Source organism: Pithys albifrons, chromosome 1, assembly GCF_047495875.1.
Source record: "Pithys albifrons albifrons isolate INPA30051 chromosome 1, PitAlb_v1, whole genome shotgun sequence".
Taxonomy (NCBI): domain Eukaryota; kingdom Metazoa; phylum Chordata; class Aves; order Passeriformes; family Thamnophilidae; genus Pithys; species Pithys albifrons.
Window position 1 is genome coordinate 81,432,689 of NC_092458.1, and position 16,972 is coordinate 81,449,660.

General features: G+C 38.4%; 1 protein-coding gene across 6 annotated transcripts in view; it reads right to left on the reverse strand.

The window, feature by feature from the left end:
• The window catches only part of SYTL2 (synaptotagmin like 2), a 51,353-nt gene that overhangs the window by 9,385 nt on the left and 24,996 nt on the right, over positions 1-16,972 (reverse strand). For 3 of the 6 annotated variants that reach the window (XM_071556658.1, XM_071556668.1, XM_071556640.1), the window contains exons 5-11: positions 11,604-11,676; positions 10,930-11,029; positions 9,000-9,881; positions 6,574-8,286; positions 3,134-3,235; positions 2,135-2,188; positions 643-690 (exon numbers count right to left, since the gene is read on the reverse strand). In XM_071556658.1, coding sequence (XP_071412759.1) covers positions 643-690; positions 2,135-2,188; positions 3,134-3,235; positions 6,574-8,286; positions 9,000-9,881; positions 10,930-11,029; positions 11,604-11,676 — 2,972 coding nt within the window. The other 3 variants (XM_071556686.1, XM_071556649.1, XM_071556677.1) reach the window with 3 other exon arrangements.

Genomic DNA, 16,972 nt, shown 5'->3' on the forward strand with positions numbered 1-16,972 from the left:
TGCAATAGGAACATTGTGAATAAAGCCAATTTTAGACCTGACCAAGGCAGTCTCAAGTATCCCTACTTAATTATAACATGCATATCTCATTAATGATGCAGTTTTTTGCAGCCCATCTCTACCACACTTGTATATGTCTACTGAAGTTCACTTCCGTGCTTTTTCACTTACAAAGCTTAATTGCACAAGCTAGCCTTGCAGAAGTCCAATTTGCAGTAAGCCCACAATTCTCAGAATTTTCCATGCTATAACCCCACTTATATGTAATGATACCATAAAGCTGGACTGGATACACATCGTGAAATGCACCAATACTGAGTATCATAGGACAGAGGATTATTTGGCAACAAACAGCCAGCTAAAAGGGTGCATAGCTATTGCATAAAATGAAACACTGCACATGATGGGATTGTTTGCAAGGTGAGTGAAGCCTTTGCAAAGCTTTTACTGTAGAAGCCCAACTAGTGTTCAGCATACCAGTTATCATCAGGATGCAGTTAGATGCAGTTTCCCCACTGAGCAAGTATCTAGTCCAGATGTGTAACTTGTTAGTTGTTAAATTTAAAAGTATTTTTAATGTATTAATTCAAGTATCAGTGGAGAAGGCTCTCCACTGTCTGCTGGAAGAATCCTGTTACTCACTTCCTGATGCTTTTTCAGTCCTCTCTCGATGCTGATCAGGTTTCGGACCTGGTCAGTGCAGTATTGACAACAGTCATTCAGTAGCACAGCTTTGCGATGTTATAAATAGCATCAATGTAGTTTATATGTGGAATTTTTTTTACTTCCCCAGACCCCATAAACTTTGTGGGGTTTTACTGCTTCCAGTAGTTTAGTAGTGGTTTAGGTATTAGAACTATGAGCATTAGGTGCTTCATTTTGGTGTATCATGGAGCAAGCTGTAAATGTAAATACAGAACTAGGGAGTTAGTGATAGACTTGGCAGTGCTGGGTTAAGAGTGGGACTTGATGATCTAAAGATTTTGTCCAACCTAAACAATTCTATGATTCTGCTTTTGTGTTTTGCATCTCTGTCCTCCTTGGAGGAGCTGAATCATAAAGGTAATATGAGTGTGCAAACTAAACAAAATCAGTCATTTCACCATTCTAAATGAACAGTCTTTCAAGAGATTCTGTCTGTACAGCTCTCAGTTTGGCTGTGTGCCATTTTTTCACAACTTCACTCAGAAAATTCAACTCGAAAAAGCCCACTCTTTTCAGATAAGACTCTATACAATCACACAGAATGCAAAACAGGCTTCAGTAGGGGTCTTCATTTGAAAGCACAGTGCAGCATGGTGCCTAAGTCTCACTTCCCTGGATGTTGTATGCATCCTATATCCTCTTTATACTATGGGCCACTAGCACAGAAAATGCTTTAAAGCATCTAAAACATGAAATAAAATGCAACTGTGCACTTTTAAATCTGTAGTTCTCCAATTCATTAAATAAAGAATTGTGTTATATTCCATCACATTCAATGTTATTTGATAGTTTTCAATTCTGTTCATTTTGACATTTCCATGGAGCAGATTTGCTTTTATTTTTCTCAGGTTTGGAATTTCTAAAAGTGTATAGAACGACTTAACACTAAGGCCTCTGTAATGTGCTAATGGACTGATGGTATCAGCAGTAGCTGATCCAGCAGTTCATCTATTTCTTATAGTAATTCTACTTTACAGGACTGACCCAGGGATTTTAGGAGAGGTTTCTCTTCAACTGATGTGTTCTGAAGAGTGTTTTGCACTCACAAGAGTCATCTTGCATCTTATAATGCAACAAATGAACAAATTCAATGTTTACTTAGGCCAAGTCTTTCAACTGAGCTAGTGTTCAAAGCTCCCTATGATTTCAGTAACTGTTTGACAGGTTGAATGAGTGAAGGCCAAAGTAATACACTGATAAGTGGCACAGCTTCTACAAATATAGGAGGACATAGATACATTCCTTAATAATATAAAAAACACAATAGAATTCTACAAAAGCTTTTCAGTCATGCTGAGGTTAATAAAAATCTAAAAGCACAACACAATTCTTGGTTTAAAAAAGCAAACCCAGAAAAAAAGAAACTAACTAGCAAACAGAGGACATTGAAAAAGCAAAAAATCTCCATGCAGACACAAAAGATATTTACCATCTTCAGCACTAAGAGTTAATTCTTCCTTTGGAATATTTACTTTTCCTTTATCTGTGCAGGAGAAAATAACACATAGTGAGAAAATTCATTGCTCAGTATAAAATGGATGGCAGTGGTAATCACAGAATTAAGAGTAATGAGGACAAAATCCACAAACAAACCAGCAGAGCCGTGGGAATGGTTAAAGTCAAGAGATATTTTTAATTCACACACTACTTCAAAGCCTACATCCAAGCAGGGGTCTCATGTTGACAGTTCCTATCAGCATGCTGTTGCAACAGTGTTAGTGCACACCTAAAACCTAGAAACTAGTTAGAAGCAAGCAATAGCATAAGTAGTATTAGAACAATAACTTGCCAACAATAGCCAACATCTTTCAAAGTCTACATCTCCACACTTCAGTTTACAAATGTAAGTTCAGTCTACATTTTCCCCATTAGACACAGGATAAGCATGAAAACACTCAGGGCAGAGTGAAAGGAAACAAGAACAATAATTTACAAAAAGAAATCCAAGAAGACTACTGTGGGAAGACAGGAATTCATTTTAAGGACAGTATTATCTTACACATTATCTCAAAGTGAGTTTGGTAGAACACACAGGTGAAACTTTACTAAACTGAGTTTTTCATGCTTTCACTGTCTACTAATTCAGCCCAAGCAAGCAGCCAGGAGGCAATGGCAGTTGTTGCTCACTACTGATTTGGGTAATTGCCAATATTTTCACTGTTGAAAAACTATCCAAGAAATAGTTAATCACTGGCGATATAGTGCCTTTCTGGAAGATGTCTGCCTCACAGGCCAGTGGTGTTTCAAAATTAAGACAAAGAACTGAAAATTAAATTGTACAAGAAAAGAATACAGTTCCACAGTACAAGCTCCATACAGCTCACTAAGAAACAAAGCCACAACTTGCCAAGGCTGTGTGGAAGACCAGCATGAACACATTTAAGCTAAACTGGGGGTCATGAGAGACACACACAAGCTTTGTGCTCACTTGAGGTGGCTGATGGAATGTCCTCTAGACTTTTGGAGGGCTTTTTCCTATCTGCACTCCTTTTCAAAGCCATCAAAACAGGATTTAATGCTTCTTCAGAACCTGTTATGAGACAAAAAACATGAACACTGCACACAAAGACATGCCACTTGAAGCAAGTCAATGAAGAACCAGCCATGAGTTTCTCATAAGAATATATTTGGACACTTAGCAAAGAGAGTAAACATTCAGCAAAATGACAAAATAAATTCAAAATGAAATAAATATCTGATTCTAAGCATCCATTTGTACCCTTTAAATATCTTCAAAAATCAGAAGAGACAGACAAGTGCTTTGATTTGCCTTGTGTAGGTATCTCTGTCTTTACTGGCTAATAATGCGGCTGGGGGGGGAAGGGGGGGGTCGCGGGGCAATTTTTGCACTTAATTATTTCAAAATAACATTGGATAAACTCAGATTGTAGCCATTTTGTAACCATCTTGTTATGAACGGTCACAAAAAAAAAAAGTTAGCATTTTTCCTCCATGCAATTTTTTCTCTTATATTCTCTCCAGTGAAAGTAATTTTGTTTCAATACTTGACTAACAATCACACACAAAAAAACCAGCTGTGGATTTACTTGGATCTCTGAAATTATGCAATTGTCTCCAAAGGTAGAATCAAGACAGACCTAGTGCCTTCAGAAACATTTAAGACTCTCTCTTCTCCATACCTCACTCTTCTCCCCATCTACCAACCAATCACTCCTTGCAGCATTCTGTCTGTAATTATGGGTGAAAACAAATTATATTTGATTTTTCCTCATTTGCCTTGAGTTTTCACTGACTTCCTTTGGAGCCTCACTTTCAAAACAGACTCAAGTGTAAGTTGGCAGGCCCTGGGAACTTCACACATTTCCCCGATTCTCCAGATGAAGAAAACACTCTCAGTCTCTCAGTATGAGACTAAAAAGGTGAAGTTATCTCCTCCATCTTAAGCTCTTTGTTGACTATCACAGACAATACATTGACTAGCGCTACCATTCACCCAAATAACATGAATCCCAGTAAACAGATCTCTTTATTTACTTTCCAGTGCAATGGGCAGCAATGCTAAATGAAATAGCATGAAGTATTGCTATTGTCCTGATATCTAGCCGTTCCATTGGGAAGGGTTTATCTTTGAAGACTAGTTGGTCAAACTAAAGAATGTACTCAGACAGTCACTGATATTTTTTTCCTATTTTAATCCAGTGTATTTAAAAGAATTACTAGATTGGTTGTTACAAATTAATAAATTAAAAGGCGATGCCATGAGAGAGGAAGAAAAGGATAAATCACAAAGACTGAATTGATTCATGTTGCTAAACTCCTCTTACTAAAAAGGTTTATCCAAATGTAGTACATGTCTATCAAACACTTTCCAATTAGAGGACTTAATTAGTTCTTCCCATCCTTACCAAACAAATACCCACACCATTCAATTAAGAAGTAAGTAGCACACATACTTTCTGTCAACATATTTCAAGTTGGCTATCAAAAAAATATTGTATCTGTGTTTAACAACTCAGCACCATAAATTCTAAAAATCAAACAGCTCACGAGTTGAACTTCCGGTTCCAGAGTGGGAATCGGAGTTTTCATCCGAAAAATTGGATCCCAAATTTAAACTGTCCCCTTCCTCTTCATCATTGTCTTCAAGCTGAGACATTAGGTAAAGCTGAGTTTCTTTTGGCTGGGGGGAATTGCTGTCATCCTTGAGTGGTGTGCTTGCTCTTCTGAAATTCAACAGTGCTTGAAGTTCTGAATCCTGTTCAGATGCCTCCAAGGACCTGCTTGTGGATAGAGTCTCTTTTTCTGAGGGAAATATATGATCTCCAAACTTTTCTTGCTTACATAATTCTTTGGATATTGGAGATGAAACTGTAGATGCTTCTTGAACAAGTTTTGCTAAAGAACAACTGAATTCACTGAATTTTACAATATTTGAAACAGAAGTTTTTTCTACTATTTCTTGTATTTCTTGAGGATCTCTATCTTCTTGATGTGGAACATGCACACTTAGACTAGTCTCTATTTTACCCTGCATTTTCTTATCCATATTCTCTAGCATAGAAGCTGGTGTTTCAAAGACCTCTTTTGGTAGCTTCTGAAAATTAATATCAAACTTTCTATATTCAGCCTTGGACAGTGCAGATCTTTCTGTGGTCTCACCCATTTCCTTTAGCAGCTCTCCATCATACACATAGGTTGTGCTCTTAGCTTCCATCTCTGCAGTCCCCCCTGCTGTGCTGCTAACACGTTTTGGCTTAGGAGGTGGTGTTTCAGAGACCTCCTTCAGCAGCTTTCCCAAAGCAGGACTCAGGCCACTCTCCTTGGATGGGGCAACAGACTTTTCTACCATCTCATGGATTTCCTGCAGCACCTCCTCATCAGAAGTCATGCTTTTAGCTTGCGCCTCAGCAGTTCTCTGTACTGGGCTCTCAGTACGTTTTGGTTTAGGAGGTGGTGTTTCAGAGACCTCCTTCAGCAGCTTTCCCAAAGCAGGACTCAGGCCACTCTCCTTGGATGGGGCAACAGACTTTTCTACCATCTCATGGATTTCCTGCAGCACCTCCTCATCAGAAGTCATGCTTTTAGCTTGCACCTCAGCAGTTCTCTGTACTGGGCTCTCAGTACGTTTTGGTTTAGGAGGTGATGTTTCAGAGGCCTCCTTCAGCAGCTTCTCTAAGGCAGAACTCAAGCCACTGACATTACGTGGGGCAACTGCCTTTTCTATGGTCTCACTGATTTCCTGCGTCCCCTCCCCATCCTGCTCATATATTATGCTTTTAACTTCCACCTCAGCAGTGCTACATACTGTGCTGTCAGCATGGTTTGGTTTAGGAGGTGATGTTTCAGTGGTTTCCATCAGCAGCTTCTCTAAGACAGAACTCAAGCCACTAACTCTGGATGGGGCAACAGACTTTTCTGTTGTCTCATGGACCTCTTCGGGCTGACCAGTAGCCTCTTGGCATGTTGATTCTACACTGCAATTAGTTTGTGATATACTATTCATGTCATCATATGCTCTCATTCCCACCCTTCTATATTCAGCAGGTTGAGATACAAAGGTTTCTCTGACCAGGTTCTGCAAACCAGAGCTCTCTAGAGTACCATCCTTGTCTGCTGCCTGATGCTGTAGACACAAAGGATCAAATTCCCTAAACAGTTTTCTGAGGCTCTTTTTGTTCTCATGCTCATCTGTTGATGGCACATTCATTTTTCCTGTGCTTTTGCCCATTTCTTCTTTTTGATCAGCAGGAGAAATATCATGGCTCTCTTCTACTGTTCTGTCAAAGACCTTGCACTGATTTGAGTGAAAAGTTGTCCCTTCCAAAACATTTTCTTTTAAGCTACATGACATCTCAGAGGCTTCCTTTTCTAATTTCCTGAGACCTGATTTAAATAAACCAAGCTCACCTTTAGGTAGAACAACTTTCTCCACAGTCTCTGAAACTTCCTCCTTAGAGAAACTGATATCCAATGGAGTAGCCTTGTTCTCCACCTCTTCTATAGATAGAGTACCACCTACTGCTGTCTTCTTCAAGGCATTTTTATCACCAGGTGTTTGGAGCAACTGCAAGGAAACATGATGATCTTTTGATGAAGCAATACTTTTTTCTGTACATTCTTTAGCTTGTTGCCCCAGAAGACTCATCTTTTCCTGGGATTTTGAGAGAACTGGTTTTCTGTCCAGCTGGACAGACTCTGTATTTTTTGTGTGTGTCACATTCAGACCTCCCAGGGTAGGAGACTCTAGAGACTTTGTGCCTACTAGAGAACCTAGTTTCTGTGGGTTTTCTCTCTTACATGTTTGGGTTTGTTGTTGAATTAACTCTTGCTTGCTCACATTATTTCCACCTGTTATATCTTCCTTTGATTTACTTTCACAGGTTATTGAACTAATGTTATTTGGCAAAGAAACATCTTCCCCGTCAATTCTACTCTGGAATTTAACTCCAGTATCCCAGAAGTTTCTCAAACTCTGGAACCGGGAAGGATCTGAAATTTGATTCTTGGACTTCTCAGTCATTTTTTCTTTTAAAGAAAAAACTTGAAAGCTGGGTTTCTGTTGGGAACAAGCAGCAACTTTTCCTTTAAGTGTTTCCTTCTCATCTTTGTCTTTGCTTTTTGGGAAGGCTGAAGTGACACCAACTCTGGTCTGCAAGTTACTGGCTTTTGTCAATTCTGTATATTCGTGGACTTTCTCAGATGGAAGTGTTCCCTCTGGGTTTTTAACTGCATGGCCTGGTCCAAACTCAAAAGAGTTTTGATGTTTATTTCTTGAATTGTGGCTTGCAGAACTTAATTGAGGACTTCTTAATGTATTCTTGCTCTGATCATGTAGTTCATTAGGTAGGTATGCTGCAGTTGGTTCTGGTTTGACACTTTCTCCAAGACCTTTCAATGCACGGCCACCTGATGCGCTGGTATTGATAATAACTTCTTTCTCTCCATGACTGGGTATAGTTTTTTCCCTTTCCCAGAATGCTCTGATCTCCCTTATTCTTCTTTTTTCTCGTATTGCCTTCTCCATTTCATATTTCTTAGGTTGTAGCTTGTGTTCTTGATGTTCCAAGGCACTTGATATTTGATTTTGTTTTTTAATTTCTTCAACTCCTGTACAATCAAATTCAGTTAGTGATTTGTCATTTTTCTCCTTATTCACTTCCCCTTCATTGGGCTTCATTCTCTCCTTTATCAGCTGTATTTCTTCTGGAGTAAATGATGTAGATGAAATACTGTTCTGTTGCTTAATCTTTCCAAATGGTAACTCTTCTGTAACTCTTGCTTTTTCATGCATGCTAGGCCCACTGTGTTCTGTAGGAAGAACTGCAGTTGAACTGTTTTCAGCTGCAGTTGAAAAGTCCAGTTCCTCTTTGGTCTCCCTGCCTTGGAATCCAGTTGAAGCTTGTTCCCCATCTTCAGTATCAGAACTTCTTTTAAACCAGTCTAAAACTTTTGATACAGATTCATCAGCCACTTTCATGAGTTCATCAGCATATTTGTCAGGCTTGAAAGTAGTTTTAGCATCTTTCTCCTCAACAAGATCAGGCTTACCTTGTTGATCATTTGTAGAATTGGTATTTGACAGCACAAGTGCTTCTGTCTTAGCAGAAAGTTGATGTTCATCTACAATGTAAACAAACTTGTCAGAGTTATGAATCAGACAGTGACTCTCAAAACCTTTAGTCTACCTAGAATTTCTTCGATTTTTGTTTTAAACCAGTAGTGAAGAAAAGAGTTCTCTGTCCTTGTGTTTTTGGAAAGAAACATACCATGGGCAACAGAGTGAAAAATAAATTTCTACTATGAGATATCCTACTGGAATCACTACTTTTGAGGGTGGGAGCAGATAAAATGACATAATCCCATTCTAAGTGAAATGCCTACCTTCAAGTGGGGCTGAGCATCACACACAGAGAGAGGACAACAACCCAGCACATTTGTGTTTAGTACCATGAGCACATCCCCAAATCATAACTGAATTACTCCCGAGGACAACTGACAGCAATACACTAAAATCTTCAGTTCTTGTGCAGATACATGTAACAGGCCTTAGAAAGGGATGTTCATCCAAATGTTGTCATCATTTCACCTTCATCATTCATGATAAAGGTGCCTATAGAGGCTCTGATAAGATTACCAATAGAAGATCTGCTACAAATATTGACTATGTTGCAGCATAACATTACAAAAAACTGATTTGGGAATTAGTTCTGCAGTTTGTAGCACATTCCTACACCTTTTGTTTCCTAGTTATTAATCATTAGGTATAAGTAGCCAAAAACTAAAGAATATATCCTATATGTTGCACACTATTCTTCATCCTATTAGTCTCTTACCAGTAAAGTTTTTGTGTGACTTTGACTCATGGCTCAAGATCTGGTTGGATTCATTTTCACGTGCCTCATCAACACTCCGTTCGTTATAGCTATTTGGCAGGATATTGCTGGAAGTCTTCTGTGGAGTTTCAAGTTTCTTAGGAGTAAATGTCTTTGTCTGCAAGCTTTCATTAACCAGGAAGACTGACCTATGAGTGTCACAAGGGCCGGATGCAGATGTGTCTTCTTGTAAGCCATCTATTGTTTTAATTTGTAAAGCTGATGAATAGGTTCCCAAAGGCTTTACAGCAGAAATTCGCTTATTCTCAAAAGAATCTGATCGAATAGCTTCATTTCCACTACTCTTCTTTTTCTTGGATTCTAACAAATCAAGCTCTCCTCTTTCTTTACCATGGTCTATCTCTGGGCTTTGCAGGTGTCTTCCTTTACTTATGCTAGATGAAAACCTCACTTGTTTTAGTTTTTCCATTGCAATTTGTGTGCAGTCTTCCGCTTCTTCTACAAGAGAATTCTTCTCAGCATCTCCTTCAAAAATAGTTGCAGTAGAAAGACCATTCTTTTTCTGAACATCTAACATCTGACTAACACGAACTTCTGAGTCAGTGGAACTTGAACTTGAACTGCGCTTCAGAATGCCCCGGGGTGGGGTACTGGTGCCATTAATCCTCTCAGTCTGTTTGGGTGGTTTTGGAACAAAGTCTTCTCTTTGTGATACAGGATCTGTTGCTTTGTGAATTAATTTTCTAGCTTTTGGGACGGGACGCTTAACTAATCCTTTCTGTGATTCATCAGGAAGTTCTACAGAAGGCTTCTTATGTTTCTCTGTTTCATCATTTTGTAAGTTTGATTTAGGTGGGCTCTCTTCTGAGAGTGAGAAAATTTCTGTAAGACATATATAAAGAAAAAGACATGAGTTGACAAGACTTTCATCTGCATAAATGGAAAGGTATGACAGGGCAGATCTAGAATGCAGTAATTATACTGATTTATTAAAGATAACTGCAGTAAAAACACAGGCAGAAATTTTTATGTGTTAAATCAATTTTTTACTTTGATTTGTATGTAATAGAAACTTTCAACAATTTAAAATCCTGCAGTTATTTCTTATTCTAGAAATGTTAACTATTTAATGATTCCAAAGACAGAGAGCACAGCAAAGTTATCATCAGCAGTATTCCTGCAAGGGACAAAGTTTGCAGGGAAGGGCAGGCAGCTTTTGAGTACACATTCAGCTCTTCAGGGTCAGAACATAAACAGCAACCTACGAGAATGGAAACAGGCTATTCTACAGTTATATGAAACAAGGTGAAATGCAGAAATAATCTCCTGGCAGGGAGATAAAGGTCTTTTTATTACTACTGAGCAAGTCTTCCTTTTTCCTGTTTCCAAGTTTCACAACAGAGAAGGGAAAGTAATTTCCACATATGACTGTAAATTACGATTTCAAATGCCTGTATTGTGATAAATCATCCCTCAGCAACTTGCTTGCGGACAATACTGCTGGAAAGGGAGGATTTGAAAATAAACAGGATTAAAACAAATTAAAAACAAAGATCAAACAGAACTAGGCTGCTTCTGTTGAGCTAATAGCAATGACTGGAAGGTCATAAAGACAGCTATGCCAAATGCAAGGAAATTTTGCTGTCCACTTAAAAGCAATTCTGGAGAAACAGTCTCTCAGATGGAGTTCTTAGTACTGACTGGAACTGTGTGTAAAAGAAAGGAAACAAAACACATTTACTCATGTAAACAGCCATTTCCTGAGTATATTCACATGTTTTAGATAAAGTTTGAAAGTTGTTGATAACTCCAAGTAGTTAAGGCAAAAACCAGACTTGGATACCTTTCAAAAAGAAGCAATGAAAATAAAAATAATTTCCATACAAACCAACAAAAAAGTCACAGTCTTATGCTAGATAAATATATTTACCCTTCTCTGATAGCTGAGCTACAGTGGCTGGTCTGTTTTCTGGTTCCCCACTGTTCAAGTTATCATCTGATGCAATGGAATTAAATGGATTTCTCCTTTGCTAAAATAGGAACAAACATTATAATTGTAGTCAAATTGTTACATCAGTACACTCTTCACTAAATAAACACAAGTGCCACGACTGCCTCATTAGCCTGTCAGAAAACAGTCTGAAAGCTTGCCTCTTAAATTTGATACACAACATAAAACCTAAACAGTATGAACCAGGAACTATTAGAAATGCCAGTGATAGCCTCATCTTATTCTTTTTTGAGTCACCAGCAACACAGATAAGCCACCACTTACAGACACTTGAAAATGCCAAGTTGCTACAAGTTAAATAATTTTATCTCTAATTCTGTGATATCAGAACACAGCAGGACAATCCTTTTCAGTAGCTGAAGAGGCTGGAAACAATGTCAAGAACAGCCATCAATTATAAATGTAGCAGCACTTTGGTGCTGAGCTTTCAGTGGCTTTCATTACTTCCCTCCAAAACAAAAAAAAACCCAAACAAGTCCTTTTTTTTTAATTATTTTCTTTCCTCCTCAAACCTTTAATTATCTTTACCACTGAAGCAAATACCCACACAAAATGTAGAAGTTAACTTCTGCGATATTCAATATCAGTCATACCTTCACTGATGAGACTGCTGCCTTCACAGGTCTTTCCTCTGGGTTGTCTAACACAGAGGTTATTGCTTTAGAACTGCAAAGAAAAAGTATATAACTACTTCAGCAAATGGAAGGGACATTACTTTAACCCCTTTTGAAAAAACAAAACAAAGATTCATTTACACATACTCAAACTTCTTGGCACCTGAAGTTTCCTATTTAGTTTGTTGTCATCAGATTTAAAAGTAAAACTTCTCCTTCCTATGGAAAGGGTGATACTCTTGCTGCTTTATTTCCTTACAAAAATTTCTTGTTAAAGAATTCAATCCAACTTCTACTTGGAATGACAGAAACCATATTTTTAATATATTTTGGAATTTTGAGCAAGTTTTATGTAAATATAGCTACTCTTCAAACTATTCCCATCTCTATCCTTGTCCTACATTTGCACTTCTAGGACTGAAATCAAAGTGGAGGGAAGTGCCAAAATACAATTTTAAAAAGTAGTTTTGCAAAGTGTGCAAATCAGAAAAAACAGAGCAACCTCATCACCACTACAGCACAGATGTAGCATGTCACAGATGACAACACATCCACTCAGAGGTACAGCTTGTTCCAATTAAGATCTATAAAGTTTGTAGTTGGATAGCATAAGTGAATTAAGTTATTCCTTGTGATTCTAAGTATAACCCAGACATGGTAAAATTAAAACAGCCAAAGGGGACATTATATCAAGAAATATTTCATCTATTTGCAGAATGATGCAAGGGTCTTTTTCCTAATCAGATTGTTATGATTTGAGTTTATCTAAACATTTCAGATAATAACATGCATTTGGATTCTGAGGATTAAAGTTAGACATGGATTTAAAAATGGTCTTCATAAAACAACTACATTCAGCATCTTAATTTGATATAGAAAATGCTGACATTAACCAACATTCATGCTTGTGATTTTGGAGATGGGGGAACAGAACAAGGCAGAAAAATTTCTATTCTCCAGATAGGAAATACAACATCAAACCGGGAAGGAAACCAAATCCTATGGTTTTTCCAAAATCAATGTACCAAGAGTTTTCAATACAGAATATTTCTTTGACCAATGATCTTTATTATGGGTGAAAAGACTTTCAAGTGGTAAGCAGCAGAGCCACAAGGTATCTCAGCAAGAGAAACAGCATCCAGATCTCATCAAGTTCCAGTTGTATCAAGTTGCATGAACAAAGATCTCTCTAGTCAGGTAACTGGTAACAGTCTGGCCCCCTGAATGGAGAAACAACTTTTCCATCTTCTCCAGTCTGGCAGCCACCCTTGAAAAGCTATTTGCCTCTTGTCCTAGTTCAGCAGGTGGGACCAGCTATCATTGTGTGGGGTGATCAAAGCTGTGTATTCTACCCCCTCTATTCATTCCCCAAGGTCAATGGGCCATTAGCAGCAGCTGCCCAGGGAGCCATTATCACCTTCACACCCAGCCTGAGGGGGCGGAGCTGCTAATGGGCCATCAACAGTTCAACAATACCCCCTGGCTCCCAGAGTTAATCACCCATTGTGTGAGTCCCTGCCCAGGGGGAGGGACTGAGAGCTCCCTGAGGGTACATAAGTGGTGGGTAAGAAGACCTCAGGGACTTCTCGTCAGATCCAGAGCAGCAGTAGGACCTTGACAGGAGGAGATCACCGCTCTCGCCCAGACCACAGCCCTCGCCTGCACCAACAGGTTTTTCATTTCCTTTTGCTCTGGACTTGGGGGAACCACAGGGGTCTCAGCACAAGGGCAAACAAACCCCATTGGGTTTGTGCCCCAGGACACTGGGTTGTACTGCTGCGTTTTTGTGAGTTGAAAGCAATTTCCCTTTTGTGTCAGTGTATTTGTTGTAATATTATTAATAAATTTTAGCTCTGACTTTTAATCTCTCTCGTGGTGAGTTCATTTCCCCTGCTGGTTCGCCTTTAAACCAGCACACCTCTGGACTGCTAAGTGTTGTCTGAGAAGTGACTCACTTCCATTTTACAAAAGGAAAAACATCATGATGGAGAATATAAGATTACAGTAACGAGCAGTGAGAACATAAGGCTAGCAGAAAAATACCAGTTGTAATCTGAACTATAAACTTCCTATATTTTCCTTTCTACTTTGGTTCAACACCACCTTTAAGAAATACATTGCCATTCGTAGTGATAGACTTCAGGTATAAGCTGGGCTTGTAATGAAAACTTTCTCAGGCGAACAATAAACTCTTCTTACATTTCAACAGTAATTGTAGTGGCCTCTTATATGCACACACCATATTACTAACAGATTACTATTGTTCTTTTATTCTTTGCTGAACCTAAATAAGAAAAAAATTATGTTCCAGTTCTTAAAGAGCTAAGTGTTATAACTTCTAATTTCTTATCAAAAATATCTTTCCATATTATGGTTTTTAACCTTAGTTCTAAATACCTTATTTTTATACATACATATATATATATATACACACATATATATAAAAACAAACTACAGAATCTGGAGTTTGCGTTTTTGCTTTTATCAAGCACTTGAGCTTGTGTTTTTGTTTTTAAGAGCACCTGTGTGCTCCTGCACTTTCTGTCTTATCTGTACTATCTACTACCAAGCAGGGCAAACATGACTCTCTTTTTAAGGTCTAGGTCATGAATACTTCAACCCTTCACTCATTTTAAACAAGGAATACACTGTCATGTACCCTGGACCACAAGAAACCAGCAAGACATTCTTTAATCCAGTTTTTAAAGGTAAGGAGGCAACTTTGTTTCATTAAACACACACAATCCCACAATCTAATGAAATTCTACTGCAGACTTACCATAGAACAACTAAAGAGTTGTTAACTTAGCACTACATACTGAAAATCCTGCTCTAAATAAAACAAAGTAGAGGAAAAAAATGACACCCAGGATCCTAAAACTAAGTTTCACAACAAAGGGTCTGAAAATGAGTTTACCCACAACAAATGCAGATGAGAAAACTGAACAAACAGTTCCAAGACATGCTGCATTCACAAACTTAATCTAAGAGTGTATGAGGCCAAACTGATAAATACACCCAGATTAAAAAAAAATCCCACACTTCAATTCAGCAAAACAAAGCACCAAGAAGCACAATGAAGGCCCAAACCCCACAGAGACTGGACAGAAACCAAGAGGCAACAAGGCAAAGGCAGGAGCAAAGCTGGAGAAAGGGGTTGCAGACTTGCGGGCATTGCCAATGCATAGATTTTAGAAGTCAAGACTTTTGTGCAAATTTTCACCTTGCAGAATTCTAGGACCCACACTCAGGTTAGCAGCTATATAGTTTATGCAAAACCTGCAAGCCAGTTCTGGCCTGAAAGCACACTCTTAGAGGGAAAACAAGACTGAAAAATAAACCACAAAAAACTCACAAAAACAAACAAAACAAAAAAACCCCAAGCAAACAAAAAAACCCACCAAAAACATAAACCCCCAAGTTCCCCACAAACTTATCCTTAAAGCAGCACTTTAAAATGTTTTAAAAGTCCAAGCGCTTGAACCACAGGTAGGATTTGGACACTAGAAGCTGTGAACTCCCTTTATGCAATTCCGAGAACCAGAATGATGCTCCATTTCATCTTCTTAGTTCTAGCTATGTTAAAATTATTGCACGTATGAGAAAGAGCCAATTAATCCCTTGCAGCTCCACTATCTGTAGAGCCAAATTACATTTGTGGACTTTCCCTTCCCACCCCAACTACTGGAGTTATTGCTTTCCCACCATTGTGTTTCCCCTCAATTCCTGCTGCCATTAGGGACAGGCCCACAGCCATGCCAGACCAGTTTCTTTCAAAGTCCAGTATCAAGAGAACAGAAGGGAAGGATATTTTAAAGATATATGGCTCCTCTTGCAATTTCTCACATGCGATGTTGGGTAGACTAACTTCAGTCATAGTGAATTTAGCCCACACAGAAATCATAAGCAATGAATTGCACAGTCCTGCCACATTTACTTGTTTCAGCTTTTGACATTTTAGAAGCAAATGATCCAAGGCATCTAATTAAGTATTTATGCAAAGTAAATGTAAGTAAGCATCCAGCCCACGTATGATAGATCTCTTCCCAAGATCCACTTCCAACTGCCTCATAAATCACTGGACTGTGTAAGCTTGATTTAGAGAGATGATCTTGAGCTACTGAAAGTAGGAGCACACACGAACAAAGCACGCAGGCTGATTAACTTCTGGTGCAATTAGGAGCAAAAGGCAGGACAGAGTTCTGGACACTAATTATCTAGCTTTACATGGGTGTGACCTAAAATAAGTAATCAAATCTCCTCAAGTTGAAGACTATTATCAAGTTGGTCATGTTTCAAAAAATTGTCTACATATTCTTAAACCTTGTTATGTTATGTATTTTTGAAGTGGCTGCCCTAGCAATTTATGTAATCTATTATACCTTATCAATCATACACAGTTTGTGGAGAATTGTAATGATAAAAATAGCATTATAAGGCTGTACTTCTTTTAAAGTATCATCATCTTTTCTTGATGTGCAAGATGACACGCAAAATATTCTAAAACATATATTAAACATTGGCATGTCTTGTGCTTTCATAAAGAAATAACTTCACAGTAACCTCCTGAAGGTAAAAGCCACACTTAGTAACAATTAATTCTGTCAGCATTATCAGTCAGCTTGAGTTGGGAGGGAAAACAGAGCTCTTTCTTGTGATAAGCAACCTTTATCATCCTTACTGTACAATTTCATTTTTGGGGATGTCTATAACAAAGCAGTTTATTTGACCTTTCTCAGCACAATATGGTCAGGACAAACACCTCTAAGTTCACTGACAGTGATAAAGGATAAGAAAGATGAGTAACACAAGCCAGAGTTGTTAAGGCTTACACCAACCTTTGGTGCCATTAATTGTGAATATGCATGCCCAGTTTGCAGTCCATAGAAGTGAAAGATTCAGTTGCTACTACGTACTGTACAAGTGCATAGTAGGAGACAAGTCTTACTGCAAAGAAAAGACAGATGACATGTAGAGAAGGACTTAAAAGACAGACAAGAAAAAGAAAGGTTACAGAACTGATCAATGGCACAACCAGAAGCAAAACAATCAACCCAAGAAGTAACTCTGGCCTTCACATCACTCTCTTCATTAAAAGCACCAACAATAATTATTTGGGTGACACTCTGGTTCTTGTTTCCTCGGTGGTGAAGAGGAATCTGGCCACTTAAAGACCTTTCACTTTCCACTGCTACCACCCTAGCTTTTTCAGCATTTTCTCAAATGCAGGCTTTTTCAAAGTTTTTCACACAACCAATGAATTACATGTAGGTGTTTCAAAGAGAAGACATGTCTGTCTCAGATATCAACTTAAGATATTTCAAAGCAAATTAAAGCTGCTTGGGATG